Here is a 17,031-nt window from a genome sequence, read left to right as displayed (position 1 = left end):
TCCTTGGAACCAAAAATGGTTATTCTATGGAGACAGCCGAAGAAAACTTTTGGAACCCTTTTTTCTAAAAGTGCAAGTAATAAAGCTGTAGTCAGGTGGTCAATAACAGGTTATGATGAGGTCTTAACTATGACTAGTAGGCTACATAATGTAGCACATAATATAGTGGTCAGAATTATGACCAGCAGGTCAGATAGAGGTCACAATTATTATGGTGGTCAGAAAAAGACGGCATATTCTGGTCAGTAATAATAAGTAAAATAAAAAAGTAATTTTCCAACTAGAATAAGACATCATAAAAATACATCATACTGACATACATACTGTCTTTTAAACCAGGTTTTGCCCACTTGGTTCTTACAGCCTACTTCATACAAGTATCTAACCTGTTAGGAAAGCTAATGTTGTTGTAATGTATGTATAGGTTTTGATTTACATGACAAAGCACAAAGATTGTGTTGGAAACACATACTGCAGAGGAGTAGTAGGAAAGGAATCCATGAATTAAGGCTCACAAGTGACAACACAAGTATAGGCCTACAGTAATTATATAATGTAATATATATTTGGTGACATACAGTTGAAGTCGGAAGTTTACATACACCTTAACCAAATACATTTAAACACAATTCCTGACATTTAATCATAGTAAAAATGCCCTGTCTTAGGTCAGTTAGGATCACCACTTTATTTTAAGAATGTGAAATGTCAGGATAATAGTAGAGACAATGATTTATTTCAGCTTATATTTCTTTCATCACATTCCCAGTGGGTCAGAAGTTTACATACACTCAATTAGTATTTGGTAGCGTTGCCTTTAAATTGTTTAACTTGGGTCAAAGGTTTCTGGTAGTCTTCCACAAGCTTCCCACAATAAGTTGGGGGAATTTTGGCCCATTCCTCCTGACAGAGCTGGTGTAACTGAGTCAGGATTGTAGGTCTCGTTGCCTGCACACGCTTTTTCAGTTCTGCCCACACATTTTCTATAGGATTGAGGTCAGGGCTTTGTGATGGCCATTCCAATACCTTGACTTTGTTGTCCTTAAGCCATTTTGCCACAACTTTGGAAGTATGCTTGGGGTCATTGTCAATTTGGAAACCCATTTGCATCCAAGCTTTAACTTCCTGACTGATATCTTGAGATGTTGCTTCAATATATATTAAGTTGGGATGGTGTTCTACGGCTTGCAAGCCTCCCCCTTTTCCTCCAAACATAATGATGGTCATTATGGCCAAACAGTTAAATTTTTGTTTCATCAGACCAGAGGACATTTCTTCTAAAAGTATGATCTTTGTCCCCATGTGCAGTTGCAAACCGTAGTCTGGCTTTTTTATGGCGGTTTTGGAGCAGTGGCTTCTTCCTTGCTGAGCGGCCTTTCTGGTTATGTCGATATAGGACTTGTTTTACTGTGGATATAGATTATTTTGTACCCGTTTCCTCCAGCATCTTCACAAGGTCCTTTGCTATGGTTCTGGGATTGATTTGCACTTTTCGCACCAAAGAACGTTCATCTCTAGGAGACAGAATGCGTCTCCTTCCTGAGCGGTATGACAGCTGCGTGGTCCCATGGTGTTTATACTTGCGTACTATTGTTTGTAAAGATGAACGTGGTACCTTCAGGCGTTTGGAAATTTCTTCCAAGGATGAACCAGACTTGTGGAGGTCTACAATTTTTTTTGGAGGTCTTGGCTGATTTATTTTGATTTTCCCATGATGTCAAGCAAAGAGGCACTGAGTTTGAAGGTAGGCTTTGAAATACATCCACAGGTACACCTCCAATTGACTCAAATTATGTCAATTAACCAATCAGAGGCTTCTAAAGCCATGACATAATTTTCTGCCATTTTCCAAGCTGTTTAAAGGCACAGTCAACTTAATGTATGTAAACTTCTGACCAACTGGAATTGTGATACAGTGAATTATAAGTGAAATATCTGTCTGTAAACAATTGTTGGAAAAATTACTTGTGTCATACACCAAGTAAATGTCCTAACCGACTTGCTAAAACTATAGTTTGTTAACAAGAAATTTGTGGAGTGATTGAAAAATGAGATTTAATGACTCCAACCTAAGTTTATGTAAACTTCTGACTTCAACTGTAGTTAACATTGTAATAAGATGGTGGTGAAGAGGATTGCTAAAGTTTGACACGCCCCTGACCAATTGAGCTATTTTGTTATTTTTTTTGCGTTGTTTGTAACTTATTATTTTACTTATTTTGTACATAATGTTGTTGTTACCGTCTCTTATGAATGAATATAACTTCTGGACATCAGAACAGTGATTACTCACCACGAACTGGAAAAAACGTTTTCCTTTAGCAAGTCCGACGAGAAAGACATTACTGCTCTCCCGGGAACAGGCCCAAATCCCCGTCATTTGCGCGAAGAAAAAACGGAGGAAAAGAGGAAGCAGATCGGGCTGCCAACTGAGAATCCGTGGAAGAGCGAGTAAACTCCCACTGCCTTCCGTTCTTCTTGCTAACATACAATAATTGGATGACCTACGATTACCTTAACAACGGGACATTAAGAACTGTAATATCTTATGTTTCACCGAGTCGTGGCTGAACAAGGACACAGAAAATATAGAGCTGGCAGGATTTCCCATGCACCGGCAGAACAGAGATGCTACGTCTGGTAAGACGAGGGGTGGGGGTGTGTGTCTTTTTGTCAGTAACAGCTGGTGTGCGATGTCTAATATTAAAGAAGTCTCGAGGTATTGCTTGCCTGAGGTAGAGTACCTTATGATAAGCTGTAGACCACACTAGCTACCAAGAGAGTTGTCATCTATATTATTCGCAGCCGCCTATTTACCACCACAGACCGATGCTGGCACTAACACCACACTCAACCAACTCTATAAGGCCATAAGCAAACAAGAAAATGCTCATCCAGAAGTGGCAATCCTAGTGGCCGGGCACTTTAATGTAGGCAAACTCAAATCCGTTTTACCAAATTTTTGCCAGCATGTCACATGTTCAACCAGAGAAAAAAAAACAACTCTAGACCACTTTTACGTCACACACAGAGATGCATAGAAAGCTCTCCCTCGCCCTCAATTTGGAATATCTGACCATAATTCTATCCTCCTGATTCCTGCTTACAAGCTAAACCTAAAGCAGGAGGTACCAGTGACTCGCTCAATACGGAAGGTCAGATGACGCGGATGCTACACTACAGGACTGTTTTGCTAGCACAGACTGGAATATGTTACGGGATTCATCCAATGGCATTAAGAAGTATACCACCTCAGTCATCGGCTTCATCAATAACTGCATCAACGACATCATCCCCAGTGACCATACGTACATATCCCATCCAGAAGCCATGGATTACAGGCAACAGCCGCATCGAGCTAAAGGCTAGAGCTGCCACTTTCAAGGAGTGGGACACGAATCGTAAACTCTTATAATAAATCCCACAATGCGCCCAGACGAACTATCAAACAAGCAAAGCATCAATACAGGATTAAGATTGAATCCTACTACACCGGCTCTGACACTTGTCGGATGTGGCAGGGCTTGAAAACTATTACAGACTACAAAAGGGAAACGCAGACGCGAGCTGCCCAGTGACACGAGCCTACCAGATGAGCTAAATGGCTTTTATGCTCGCTTCGAGGCAAGCAACACTGAAGCATGCACGAGAGCACCAGCTGTTCTGGATGACTGTGTGTTAATGCTCTTGGTAGCCAACGTGAGCAAGACCTTTAACCTTTTTGGGATAGGGGGCAGCATTTTCACTTTTGGATGAATAGTGAACTGCCTCCTACTCTGTCCCAGATGCTAATATATGCATATTATTAGTAGTATTGGATAGGAAACACTGAAGTTTCTCAAACTGTTTGAATGATGTCTTTGAGTATAACAGAACTCATATGGCAGGCGAAAACCTGAGAAAAATCCAACCAGGAAGTGGGACATCTGAGGTTTGCAGTTTTTCAAAGCTTGGCCTACCGAGTACACATTGAGATATGGATGAGGTTTTCTTCCTAGGGCTTCCACTAGATGTCAAATGTCTTTTGAAACTTGAATGAGGATTCTACTATAAAGGAGGGGCTCATCAGACCTCTGAGTCAGTGGTCGGGCAGAGAGCCTTGGTCTCATGACGCGCGCTCCTGACAGAGTTACCTCGCTTTCCAGTGCTTTTTCTGAAGACAAAGGAATTCTCCGGTTGGAACATTATTGATGTTTTATGTTAAAAACATCCTAACGATTGATTCCATACATTGTTTGACATGTTTATAAAGGACTGTAACTTTTCGAGTTTTTGTCTGGATGAAATGCTCACGCCTCATGAAGATGGATTACTGGGCTGAACACGCTAACAACAAGTGGCTATTTGGACATACATGATGGAACTTTATGGAACAAATCAGTCATTTATTGTCGAACTGGGATTCCTGGGAGTGCCTTCTGATGAAGATCATCAAAGGTAAGTGAATATTTATGGTGTTGTTTCTAACTTTGTTGATTCCAAAATGGCGGATATTCCTCTGGGTGTTTTGGGCGCCGTTCTCAGATTATGCTTTTTCCGTAAAGTTTTTTGAAATCTGACACAACGGTTGCATTAAGGAGAAGTCTATCTTTAATTGTGAATAACACTTGTATCTTTTATCAATGTTTATTATGAGTATTTCGGCAAAATCACCGGATGTTTTGGAATCAAAACATTACTGCACGTAAGGAGCCAATGTAAACTGAGATTTTTGGATATAAATATGCACATTATCGAACAAAACATACATGTATTGTGTAACATGATGTCCTATGAGTATCATCTGATGAAGATCATCAAAGGTTACACCCATTACATCCTTATGTAATACATGTATCACTAGCCACTTTAACTATGCCACTTTGTTTACATACTCATCTCATATGTATATACTGTACTCGATACCATCTACTGTATCTTGCCTATGCTGCTCTGTACCATCACTCATTCATATATCCTTATGTACATATACTTTATCCCCTTACACTGTGTATAAGACAGTAGTTTAGGAATTGTTAGTTAGATTACTTGTTGGTTATTACTGCATTGTCGGAACTAGAAGCACAAGCATTTCGCTACACTCGCATTAACATCTGCTAACCATGTGTATGTGACAAATAACATTTGATTTGATTTGAAAGGTTAGTGATTAATTTGATCTATATCTCTGCTTTTGTGACTCCTATCTTTGGCAGGGAAAATGTCTGTGTGTTTTTTCGACTTGGCGGTGATCTAACATAATCATATGTTGTGCTTTAGCTGTAAAGCATTTTTGAAATCGGACACGATGGGTAGATTAACAAGATGTTCATCCTTCATTTGCTGTATTTGACTTGTTAATGTGTGAAAGTTAGATATTTCCAAAAAATATTTTTGAATTTCGCGCGCTGCCTTTTCAGCGGAATGTTGTCGAGGTTTTCCGCTAGCGGAACCCCTGCGCTAGAAAGGTTAAACAGGTCAACGTTCACAAAGCCGTGGGGCCAGATGGATTACCAGGACGTGTACTCAAAGCATGCACGGACCAACTGGCAAGTGTCTTCACTGACATTTTCAACCTCTCCCTGACTGAGTCTGTAATACCTATATGTTTCAAGCAGATGACCCTAGTTCCTGTGCCCAAGGAAGCGAAGGTAACATGCCTAAATGAATACCGCCCGGTAGCCATGAAATTATTTGAAAGGCTGGTCATGGCTCACATAAACAGCATCCTCCCGGATACCCTAGAAACACTCTAATTTGCATACCGCCCCAACAGATCCACAGATGATGCAATCTCATTCGCACTCCACACTGCCCTTTCCCACCTGGACAAATGGAACACCTATGTGAGAATGCTGTTCATTGACTACAGCTCAGCGTTCAATCCTATAGTGCCCACAGAGCTCATCACTAAGTTAAGAACCCTGGAACTAAATACCTCCCTCTGCAACTGGATCTTGGACTTCCTGACGAGCCACCCCCAGGTGGTAAGGGTAAGCAAACAACACGTCTGCCACACTAAACCTCAACACTGGGGCCCTTCAGGGGTGTGTACTTAGTCCCCTCCTCCACACTGACTCCTCACCCACGAATGCGTGGCTTTGCACGACTCCAACACCATTATTAAGTTTGCTGATGACACAACATTGGTAGGCCTGATCACCGACAACAATGAGACAGCCTTTTGGGTGGAAGTCAGGGAACTGGCAGTGTGGTGCCAGGACAACAACCTTTCACTCAATTTGAGCAAGACAAAGGAGCTGATCGTGGACTACAGGAAAAGGCGGGCTGAACAGGCTCCCATTAACATCAACAGGGCTGTAGTGGAGCATCTCGAGATTTTCAAGTTCCTTGATGTCCACATCACCAACAAACTATCAAGGTCCAAACACACCAAGGCAGTCGTGAAGAGGGCATGACAAAACCTTTTCCCCCTCAGGAGACTGAAAAGACTTGGCATCAGTCCCCAGATCCTCAAAAGGTTATACAACTGCACCTTCGAGAGCCTCCTGACTGGTTGGATCACCGCCTGGTATTGCAACTCTCTGCATCTGACCACAAGTCACTACAGAGGGTAGTGCGGCCCAGTACATCACTGAGGCCAAGCTTCCTGTAATACAGGACCTATATAATAGGCGGTGTCGGAGGAAAGCCCATAAAATTGTCAGAGACTCCAGTCAACCAAGTCATAGACTGTTTTCCCTGCTACCGCATGGCAAGCGGTACCGGAGCACCAAGTCTCGGACCAAAAGGCTCCTTAAGAGCTTCTACCCCCAAGCCATAAGACTGTTGACAATTAATCAAATGGCCACCGGACTATTACATTGACCCCCCCATTTGTTTTGTACACTGCTGCTACTCACTGTTTATTATATATGCAGTCACTTCACCCCAACCTACATGTACAAATGACAAAATAACATGTACCCTCACACACTGACTCGGTACCGGTTCCCCATGTATATAGCCTCATTATTGTTATGTTATTGTGCTACTTTTTATTATTTTTTACTTTAGTTCATTTGAACTGCACTGTTGGTTAAGGGCTTTTAAGTAAGCATTTCCCAGTAAGGTCTACACTTGTTGTATTCGGCGTATGTGACAAATAAAGTTTGACTTGGAATACAAGTTCAAACAAGTGGAATGAAATGAATGATTAATATATTCCTAATTAGGCTATACATACTGTTGTACATGTGAGGAGCTTATTCCACAGACAATAAGGCAAATAAATAATCATGAGATCCACTACTGGCCTGTTCTGGATTCTGAAACCTTCTAGAACCTTTGGAAGCCATTCCTCGTACTGTAAGCCTTTGTCTGGCACGTTCTTATAAAAACAAATCCACAATACTGCTCAACAACACAAGCTCTGTGACAGAGATATAGATCTTTGGCTGAATTGTCTCGTTTTGGCTGAATCGTCACATCTGTTGGAATCCAGCTCACAACAGAAATATGCAGGCTAGAGCTCAGCCAAGTGCAAGGCCAGTCCAGCAATACAGATAGAGAGATTGGGACTGGAGACAATAACAACCCTCTCTTAACATAGTGTCAAGAGATTAAGGGTGATTTCACACTTGGTCCCTTTCTGCCAATTTTTGTGAACTCAGTGCAGTTCACTTAATTTGTTGTTGAGTGTGAACACTCCAAAGGAACTCAGACTCCTTAAAAGAGCCCCCTTAAGGGAACCGAACTGATCTGAGTTCGGTTCACTTGAATTCCGTGGTCTGGTTCCCTTTTTAAGGGCAATGTGAACACCAAGCTCTCCAGGTTTGCTTGTCATTATTCCCGCACCACACACTAGACTACTGCAACACCATTTCCCCTGCCGTAACACCTTCACATTGGCGGTGGTGTAAAGTACTAAAGTAAAAATACTGTAAAGTACTGCTTAAGTCGTGTTTTGGGGTATTGGTACTTTATTTTACTATTTATATTTTTGACTACTTTTACTTCACTACATTCCTTAAGAAAATATTGTACTTTTTACTCCATACATTTTCCTAGACACCCAAAAGTACTCGTTATTTTGAATGCTTAGCAGGACAGAAAAATAGTCAAATTCACGCACTTATGGCCTCCCAGAGACTCTGGGTTCGCGCCCAGGCTCTGTCGCGCCCAGGCTCTGTCGCGCCCAGGCTCTGTCGTAACCGGCCGCAACCGGGAGGTCCGTGGGGCGACGCACAATTGGCATAGCGTCGTCCGGGTTAGGGAGGGTTTGGCGAGAATCACAACATAGGGTACAAACTCCATTCTAGATCTTAAAGGGAATACCATTTTTTATGAAGACTACAGCATTATTTAATCTGCATTTACTCTACTGGTATTTAATCTGTTACCAATTATAATTTACATGTTAATATTATTTTATGAATACAATAATTATGTGTAATCTTTTAACTAAATGCAATCTATTAGCTTCCAAAACGTAAGTAGGTATATCAAGCTGTCCGATAACGTGTTCTGATGGAATGGCTTTGTCCTGTTTTACCCAGAGTGCATTGAGTGAATGTTGTAGAAATATCTTGGTTCTTTTCTAAACATAGTAATGTGAATGCAAAGAGAATTCAGACCTCAAAAAAGGTGAAGTTTCAACAGCGTGAATGCAAAGAGAACTGAGTTTTTTGCTTTTTTAAAGAGGACTGAGATCGGTTATTTTAAAGTGGACTACGTGTTAAAACACCCTTACAGCCATATCTAGAGGAGATGGCAAAACCCAGAGAGGATATGCTAAAATCACACATCGACCCCCCCCCCCCCCCCTGCAGGTCAGAATAGAAGAAGTAGTAACATCAGCCTGGAGTTACTCACATCCAGCTCCTCCAGCGTCATGAAACCAGAGATAGAAAAGCCATCTATGATGTCCTCCTCAGCAGACGTAGACTCCTTTCTCTTTCTCCTGGGGGCTTCGGACGGGAAGAAAAGGGGTTCCTGACACTTTCCTCCCTCTCCGAATCCGAGGAGAAGCGGAGCCCCACACAGCCTCCCCTCACATGGTTATTGTTCCTTGTCCCATTTGATCTTCGTCCCCGATCCCTCTCGGACTTAGACTTCCTCTTTTTGCGGAGCCCACTGGACCGAGGGCCATCCATTTCCTCAGAGGAAAAGCCCACCTAGAGACTCCTCTAGCAGAGAAGATAATCAACCCTGTCAAGGGCACTCACTGGCACAGTTGAACTCCCAGCAGAAAGAAATACCAACAGATATTTCCTAACAATATCCAACAAGTAGTACGTATAGTTACTCAGTGCATGAAATCCAATGACGAGTAAGTGATTAGATAATATCCAAAGGGCATAGGCTGGAGTAGAGAATGCATTGAGTCATTGAAAGCCCAGCAGCAGGTTCCAAAGCAAAGATCCCAAACGGTCGTCCATGAAATCCACTAATAGACAAAGGGTAAAATTGTCGTTTAGACGTGGAAACCAGACTGTCAACTCAAAAAGAGAAAAAAAATAAGAAAACTCTTTAACTGGAAAAGAATGTCTGATCACTGGACATGTCTTGCCATGGCGAACCAATTGTAAAAAGCCACATCCTGATCCTCCTGAAGGAATCCTCCCTCTTCACATGCTGCAGTCAGCCAGCTCTCTCTCCTGAAAGTCAAAGAGATAGAGAGCATACATTTGCAACATGTTCAGTCAGCAGCAGTCCTTAATGTCGAATGCATTAAGTCAATGAGCCATCCTCTCAAGGTAGGAAGATTATAATACAGTACAGGGGGTTGTTAACAGTCTACATAATGCAACATAAATGAATGTTTCATTATGATATAGCTTCAGACTTCTCACTATACTGTCATCTTTTCTTTTACAATGCATAATCATTAGGCTGAAATCATTATGTGGCTGAGATCATTATGTGTTTCAAAGTGCTCCTTCTCTAATACTGTCTCTATAGTTCTCCCCTGTGGTTTTACTCTATCCTGTACTTTTAATGAAATAAGCATCCTTACATGTATAAATGTAGGGGAATTTTCTCTATTTGGTTAAGCCTATTCCTATATATGTGGACCTTTTAAAAATAGGCCTGCTGTGGTTATCATCTCGGGTTCTGTTCACTGCATATAGAACACCAGCTTGCCTGATCATCATACGATTATGTCTCAATTTCTAAACTCACTGTGCTTTCACCAGAGGTGAGACAATGTATATAATCATCATAGTCATAGTCACCACGACACCTGCCTTTGTGAACACTTCCAATCCCACCTATGATTTACACTCTCTCCATATAGGTGCATAAAACCCTGATTCAGTGTACATTTCTGTGAAAATACCTTTTCCATTAAGTATACCATGTATTTTTTTCGCCGTCGTGTGTATTCGTCATTATGCATATTTCAATCTATTTATTGAATGGCCTATCCATTATGTAATATTTCTACAAGGTAATTGATTCTTAGAATATACTAGTTTCGTCACAATTTTACATTCCAAATGAATTTCTTCAAATAGATAACCTCATGTAAACCATATAAACACATTGGTCATAACATCCAACACTAGATATTGAATGATGTCTGTCCTTGAGGGTTTGAGATGAGGATTCTGCCAAACATTGCTCTCTCCTAGATCTAGTATGATGACAAAGACCTTAACTGACAATTGATCTTAAAGCACTTACATTTGGACCAGCCGAAGTCAAAAGTTAATGTGTTCAGTCATAATAGGCTACTCTATGTGATTAACCTATTGACATTCTAGTCATGCTACATGCTATGCGTTTCAGACAGCATACAGATGACAACACATTCAACAGTGTGTCATCTCAATCATTCCTTAACACAAACATTCATTCTCAGTCTTCTAATCTGCTCTGTATGGCAAAGATACAGATAACATGTACTCTATGAATACTATCTACAATACCAAAACCCATTTAGATACTAAGTGTACATGACATCACCAAAACGGTAGTCTATCCATCATTGAATACACCAAACATCACAGGCATGCTCTAGTCTAGCCTCATCCAAGCCACTCCAAATTTCATCACACCCCCCCCCCAATGCTGCTGGATGAACCGTTCCACAGACAGACAGTAGGAACACACCTTGCCTAGCTCCATCATAACCAGACACACCATAATAATCATATGTCATAGACAACCACCATCTTCAACTTTGAATTATATAATTGTCCAAGGATTGCAATGGAAAGTAGCATGAGTAAAACCTGTAATATACCAATAGCCAGCTAGACTGCAAGTGGCAAATGTTGCACATCAGCACATTACAATGGCTCGCAAATGTGGCTTATTTGGACCGATGGTGCGTAATAAGGGAGCATCTAAACCATCAAAAATCCCAGCCTTGTTTATGCTGCAGTTTTTCCTTGTTTTAGCCCTAGGAGCTAAATTCAGCCATTCTTATAACGGTCCTAAGCCATTTCCCAGTCCCTATCCCTTTAACCTGATGCCCCGTGCCAACACTCCCCTAATGACATGCAAACAACATAGCTCTAGTAAATCGTTTAAAAGCTGTTTTGGCTCTTTCGCCTTCCCTTTTCTCGTCCCGTGCTGTTATCACATTATATTGCTGTCTTCCTTCAGTCCTTTTTTGTCTGTCTCTCTGTCAGTATATCTCACGCTCCGTGGCCAGTCCAGCCTACAACAGAGACTGGCACTGCTTCCCCTCCTGCTCCAGCTCTCCGCTTATTTTCACTAACACACAAAGCAAGCCTCTTTTTCTCCAAGACACGTCATGCAAAACCAAGAAATGCAAACCCTTGCAAGTGGGGACCGTCCGGGCAAGTCGCTGGTATTCGGATACGAATGGTCAATAAAAGATTAAACAAAAGGAAAAATGTAACTAACAAATAAATCCGGTAAGGAAGCAAAGGCGCTATTCTCTCCCAGTCAGTGCTTGAGGACCGGGCGCATTGATATGGCGATGCCGCAGTGCCGCTTTACAGGGTATGCGCTTCCTCGGCGCAAATAGTGCTGTCAATGGAATCTGGTATGTTTCGTTGTACTAAGGAGAACGGTCAAAACTATACGCTCATGTAATGTTGTCGGTTGAAACTGTAATAAGCCAGATAAAGTTATAGCCTACTTATGAATGTTCTATGACTAGCCTACTATACCACAAAAGGTGTGTTACATACAGTGTCTACTCAAAATTTGGACAGTACATTCTCATCCTAGCTGCCAAAACAATCCTTTGTATATTTAAATACATAAAAATGCATCTTATTGAGTTTACACTTGTTATGTGACCCTATGTGACAATTCCAGCCCTTCGTAACCACATAAAGAGCCACCACTATTTTAAAAACTCATTATAAAACCTGGATCTTATCCCAAACAACATGTACAATTAATTAATCATTCGAGGAAGGCCCTAAAAATTGTCAAAGACCCCAGCCACCCCAGTCATAGACTGTTCTCTCTACCTCTGCATGGCAAGCGGTACCTGGAGTGCCAAGTCTAGGACAAAAAGGCTTCTCAACAGTTTATACCCCCCAAACCATAAGACTCCTGAACAGGTAATCAAATTGCTACCCGGATGTTTTGCATTGTGTGTGTCCCCCCAAACCCCTCTTTTACGCTGCTGCTACTCTCTGTTTATCTTATATGCATAGTCACTTTAACTATACATTCATGTACATACTACCTCAATTGATCCGACCAACCAGTGCTCCCACACATTGGCTAACCATGTTATCTGCATTGTGTCCCACCACCCGCCAACCCCTCTTTTACGCTTCTGCTACTCTCTGTTTATCATATATGCATAGTCACTTTACCCATATCTACATGTACATACTACCTCAATCAGCCTGACTAACTGTTGTCTGTATGTAGCCTCACTACTTTTATAGCCCCGCTACTATATATAGCTTCGCTACTGTTATTTTTCACTGTCTTTTTACTGTTGTATTTATTAATTACTTACCTATTGTTCACCTAATACCTTTTTTGCACTATTGGTTAGAGCCTGTAAGTAAGCATTTCATTGTAAGGTCTACCTACACCTGTTGTATTCAGCACATGTGACAAATAAACTTTGATTTGATTTGACAAACCCTCACACCAGCATGTCGACTCTGATGTATGTCTATAGCTCTTGTGTCTTGACTATATGGATCTGGAGTAAAGGCAGAGGGGGAAACAGTCCGTCAGTATTGAGCATTATGCTGCTATCACCCTGACACCCATTCAGTGCTATTGACAGATCCCACGTCGGCATACATACCATGCACCTAAGTGTCAGATTATCACACAGGTTATGTAACAGGACTAGGTTCTCTCCAGGGAGAGACAGGGGGACAATCTCACTGTACTCTACTCCCCTGTCAAACCCCACTGAAAAAGAACACTGGCTGGGTCTCATGATACTGTGTCACATAACATTTTACTTTTACTGCACATCTACCATTCCAGTGTTTAATTGCTATATTGTAATTACTTTGCCACCATGGCCTATTTATTGCCTTATCTCCCTTATCCTACCTCATTTGCACACACTGTATATATACTTTTTATACTGTATTATTCACTGTATGTTTGTTTACTCCATGTGTTACTCTGTGTTGCTGTATGTGTCGAACTTCTTTGCTTTATCTTGGCCAGGTCGCAGTTGTAAATGAGAACTTGTTCTCAACTAGCCTACCTGGTTAAATGAAGGTGAAATTTAAAAAAAAATGTTTTTAAACTCATCTGAAGTGTTTGGTCATTGGTGGGTCAGGTAAGTCAGCAAGGGTGGTGGTGGAAACAGAGTTCATGTAAATCTAATTTAGTTGAGTAAAAAAAATCAAATAAAGATCGCATTTCCCAATTAGATAAATGATGATGAATATTGAAAACAATGAAATAATTACTTATCATGGTGAATATTGCAATTATATTACTCAAAGGTAAATGACAACTATGTCATTTATTTTATTTAGGTCTAAACAAGTCCCTCTCAAATACATGAAATACAAGTCATATATTCTATATCCCCAGGATATACAATGATGAATCCTCCAATGTTTCATGCTCGCTTGGGCTTACCGGTAACCACAACCAAGGATGCTGAGAATCTCCCAAGCAACTTCTTCATTATGGCCACAGTAATGTATTCAGTTGATATGCTACTGCCTAGAGTACCAAACATGATTTTGTAGTTATTGTAGTTATTCCAGGTCTATGCAAGGTTGTAGTTATTCCAGGTCTATGCAATGTATCATTTGGGTACAACAAATATATATTCAAACATTGTTTTGAGAGTAGCAGCTTTTGTCCTAACCTTGTAAGAGAGAGCTGTGAAAAGCCAAGTGTTGATTTAATCTCCCTGAAGTGCAGAAATGGATTCTCAAAACCATAATTAATTAAGAGCATTTACTTCCATTACTTGTTTGTCAATCATACCAATATCGTTCACAGTCTTGATTACCCAAACATCTCATTTGCCACTTGTAATAGCTCTTAAAGATTTCTCAGTGGTTCCACTTACATATATGAATAGTGTATTAATGAATCCCTCCATGTGTTCCTATGGTTTCTGTATTGATGTTCTGTTCAAGACTCAAAGCCCCATCCTCCATATTCAATCAGTGGATCAGTGGAGCCGTTGTCACCATGATGCCAGTTGAACATTATTGATTTCCTGTTCCAGTCAGTCATGGGTTCTGAATGCTCAAATGGAACCTGCACTGAAAAAAGCCATGTGTTAAGAAATAAATGAATAGGATTAAACATCAAATACAACTCTCATCAGACTCAATCCAAATCTTAATTATAAAGAGTAATCACATTCAATCTAATATTATTGGTGATAAGGTATTATTCATTTCATGATGATAGCCTATCATTATCTTATTATAACATCAATCAGATTAAAGCCCAAAACACCAGCAGTGTGATTATCTCACCAACATGACATGCCTACATGTTGATAGCTAGCACACAGAGCCATGGTCGTGGTGATGGTGCTCGTGTGTGGTGGTGGCAGCACTGTGGGCTGGTCCTGTGTGAATTAGGGATCAGGAGAGCCACTGTATTTTTAGCCTACAGGCATAATGATGCAGCCAGAGTGTGGCTCAGCACGGGGGTACGGCTCAAAGAGTGTCCAGTCTGAGTACTTCTATTCCCATCTATGGGGGGGGGGGGGATGTGCACCTTGTGTTGGAACAATAAAAGGCCACTCTAAAATGTGTAGTTTTGTCACACAACACAATTCCACAGATGTTTCAAGTTTTGAGGGAGCATGCAATTGGGATACTGACTGCAGGAATGTCCAACAGAGCTGTTGCCAGATCATTTATTGTTAATGTCTCTACCATAAGCCGCCTCCAATGTCGTTTTAGAGAATTTGGCAGTACATCCAACGGGCCTCACAACCGCTGACCACGTGTAACCAGGCCAGACCAGGACCTCCACATCTGGCTTTTTCACCTGCGGGATCGTCTGAGAGGGGTGCTGAGAGGTATTTCTGTCTGTAATATAGCACTATTGTGGAGAAAAACTCATTCCGATTGGCTGCCCTCCTAGGCCCACCCATGGCTGCACCCCTGCACAGTCATGAAATCCATAGATTAGGGCCTCATTTATTTATTTCAATTGACTGATTTCCTTCTACGAACTGTAAATCAGTCAAATCTTAGAAATTCTTTCATGTTGCATTTATATTTTTGTTCAGTATATTTAATCAAGCCAATACTAAATACTATCTAGACATGACCAAGGTCAGACACACACACGGCACACATTCTATTCTGGAAAATAAAGCAACAGGCAGATTTAAAAAACTGTGAGGAGGAGAAGAGAAATAAAGAAAAGTGAAGAAGTGCTTTGAAATGCATTTACCTGAGGAGGTTTCTTGCTCTAGGCAGCAACAGCAAACAGACTGAACCGAATACCCCATACTATCACTGTGTGATGTGTGAGGAATTCAAAGCTCTCACCTCTTCTTTCAAGTGCTCCCAGTGATGTGAAACACATACAATACTCGCTGATGAGGTGTAACAGTATTAACCCTCAGACTTATAGCTTACAGTATAGTATGTGTAATGAAAAAGATTAACTCAACTGGTCGTCAGAAATACCAACATTATGTAATCACTTAGCAGAAAACTACATATGCAAACTAACATGTATACGTGTACATGTACAATATAGCATTATGTGTTTTGCCAAGCTATAATGAAAGCAAAACCGTCTCTCTCTTTCTCCTTGGTGACGCAACCACACAGCAGATGGTAGTAATTAAATGAGATTTACAAATAGATGTTTGGATTTATCTCTTTGTCTCACATCTCTCATTAAACTATCCCTATTCTCTCTTGATCTGCAGGAATCTCACTTGAGATTGAGATGAGTTGAGTACAATACAATTTAAACAGCTATTTAATTCGTATGTATGGCACTTATACAGCAACAATGAGCTGGCTGAATGCTGGATGGAATGGGTTCATCTCTCTACCCCCAAGCCCTCTGTTTCTAAGCCTGGTAATAGCCACTATTATTTCCACTGTGTACACCCTAGTCTTTATAAATGCCTCTCGCTCTGCTCTGTTACCATGCAGAAGAACATGGCTCTGAGTGTACACACTCTGGCCCCAGTATATGCTGTCGCAACTATTAATGTATGGTAGGGATTTGAGTGGTTAAATCACAGTGGGAAAGCCTAATATTCATCATTTATGACTAACTATCAGTCCCTAAAGGACTAACAAGTGCCTAATGACCTTAAACTGCATGTTAATACATGAATCGATGGCTAATTATTAACAACTAATAAGAGCCATATAATATGATCTATTGTTCCAAAGTGGTGATGAATTATGAATGGTGTTTCTATGTATGCCTCAAGGGGAGAAGAATTGTACTGTACATGATGATCCTCAATACCTTTGACCTTAGAGTGAATATCAACCGTCAAGGTTGATGTTATATTAAATCATTGGATTAGTACATTAGCTAGCCTGGCTACATCTAAAATCAGATCAGATTACACAGTCTTGCTCTTATGCAATGCAATGCAATGCAATGTATCCCACAAGTCTGCTCAATGAAGACCTAATTGTCACCCATATGAATCAATATGATTGAACACCCTGAAGC

General features: G+C 40.8%; 1 protein-coding gene across 1 annotated transcript in view; it reads right to left on the bottom strand.

Moving 5' to 3' along the window:
• LOC115105548 (autism susceptibility gene 2 protein-like) overlaps positions 1-11,852 on the bottom strand; it is a 540,119-nt gene extending 528,267 nt beyond the window's left edge. The window contains 3 exon segments of the mRNA XM_029627721.2: positions 8,794-8,882; positions 8,885-9,578; positions 11,710-11,852. Of these exon segments, the coding sequence (XP_029483581.2) occupies positions 8,794-8,882; positions 8,885-9,074 (279 nt within the window). The 5' untranslated portion in view covers positions 9,075-9,578; positions 11,710-11,852.
• Between the last annotated feature and the right edge of the window lie 5,179 nt (positions 11,853-17,031).

The sequence above is a fragment of the Oncorhynchus nerka genome, linkage group LG22 (genome assembly GCF_034236695.1).
Source record: "Oncorhynchus nerka isolate Pitt River linkage group LG22, Oner_Uvic_2.0, whole genome shotgun sequence".
NCBI classification, from domain to species: Eukaryota; Metazoa; Chordata; class Actinopteri; order Salmoniformes; family Salmonidae; genus Oncorhynchus; species Oncorhynchus nerka.
Note: the sequence above shows the minus strand (reverse complement) of the source record. Positions and strands in the feature narration are given on the sequence as shown.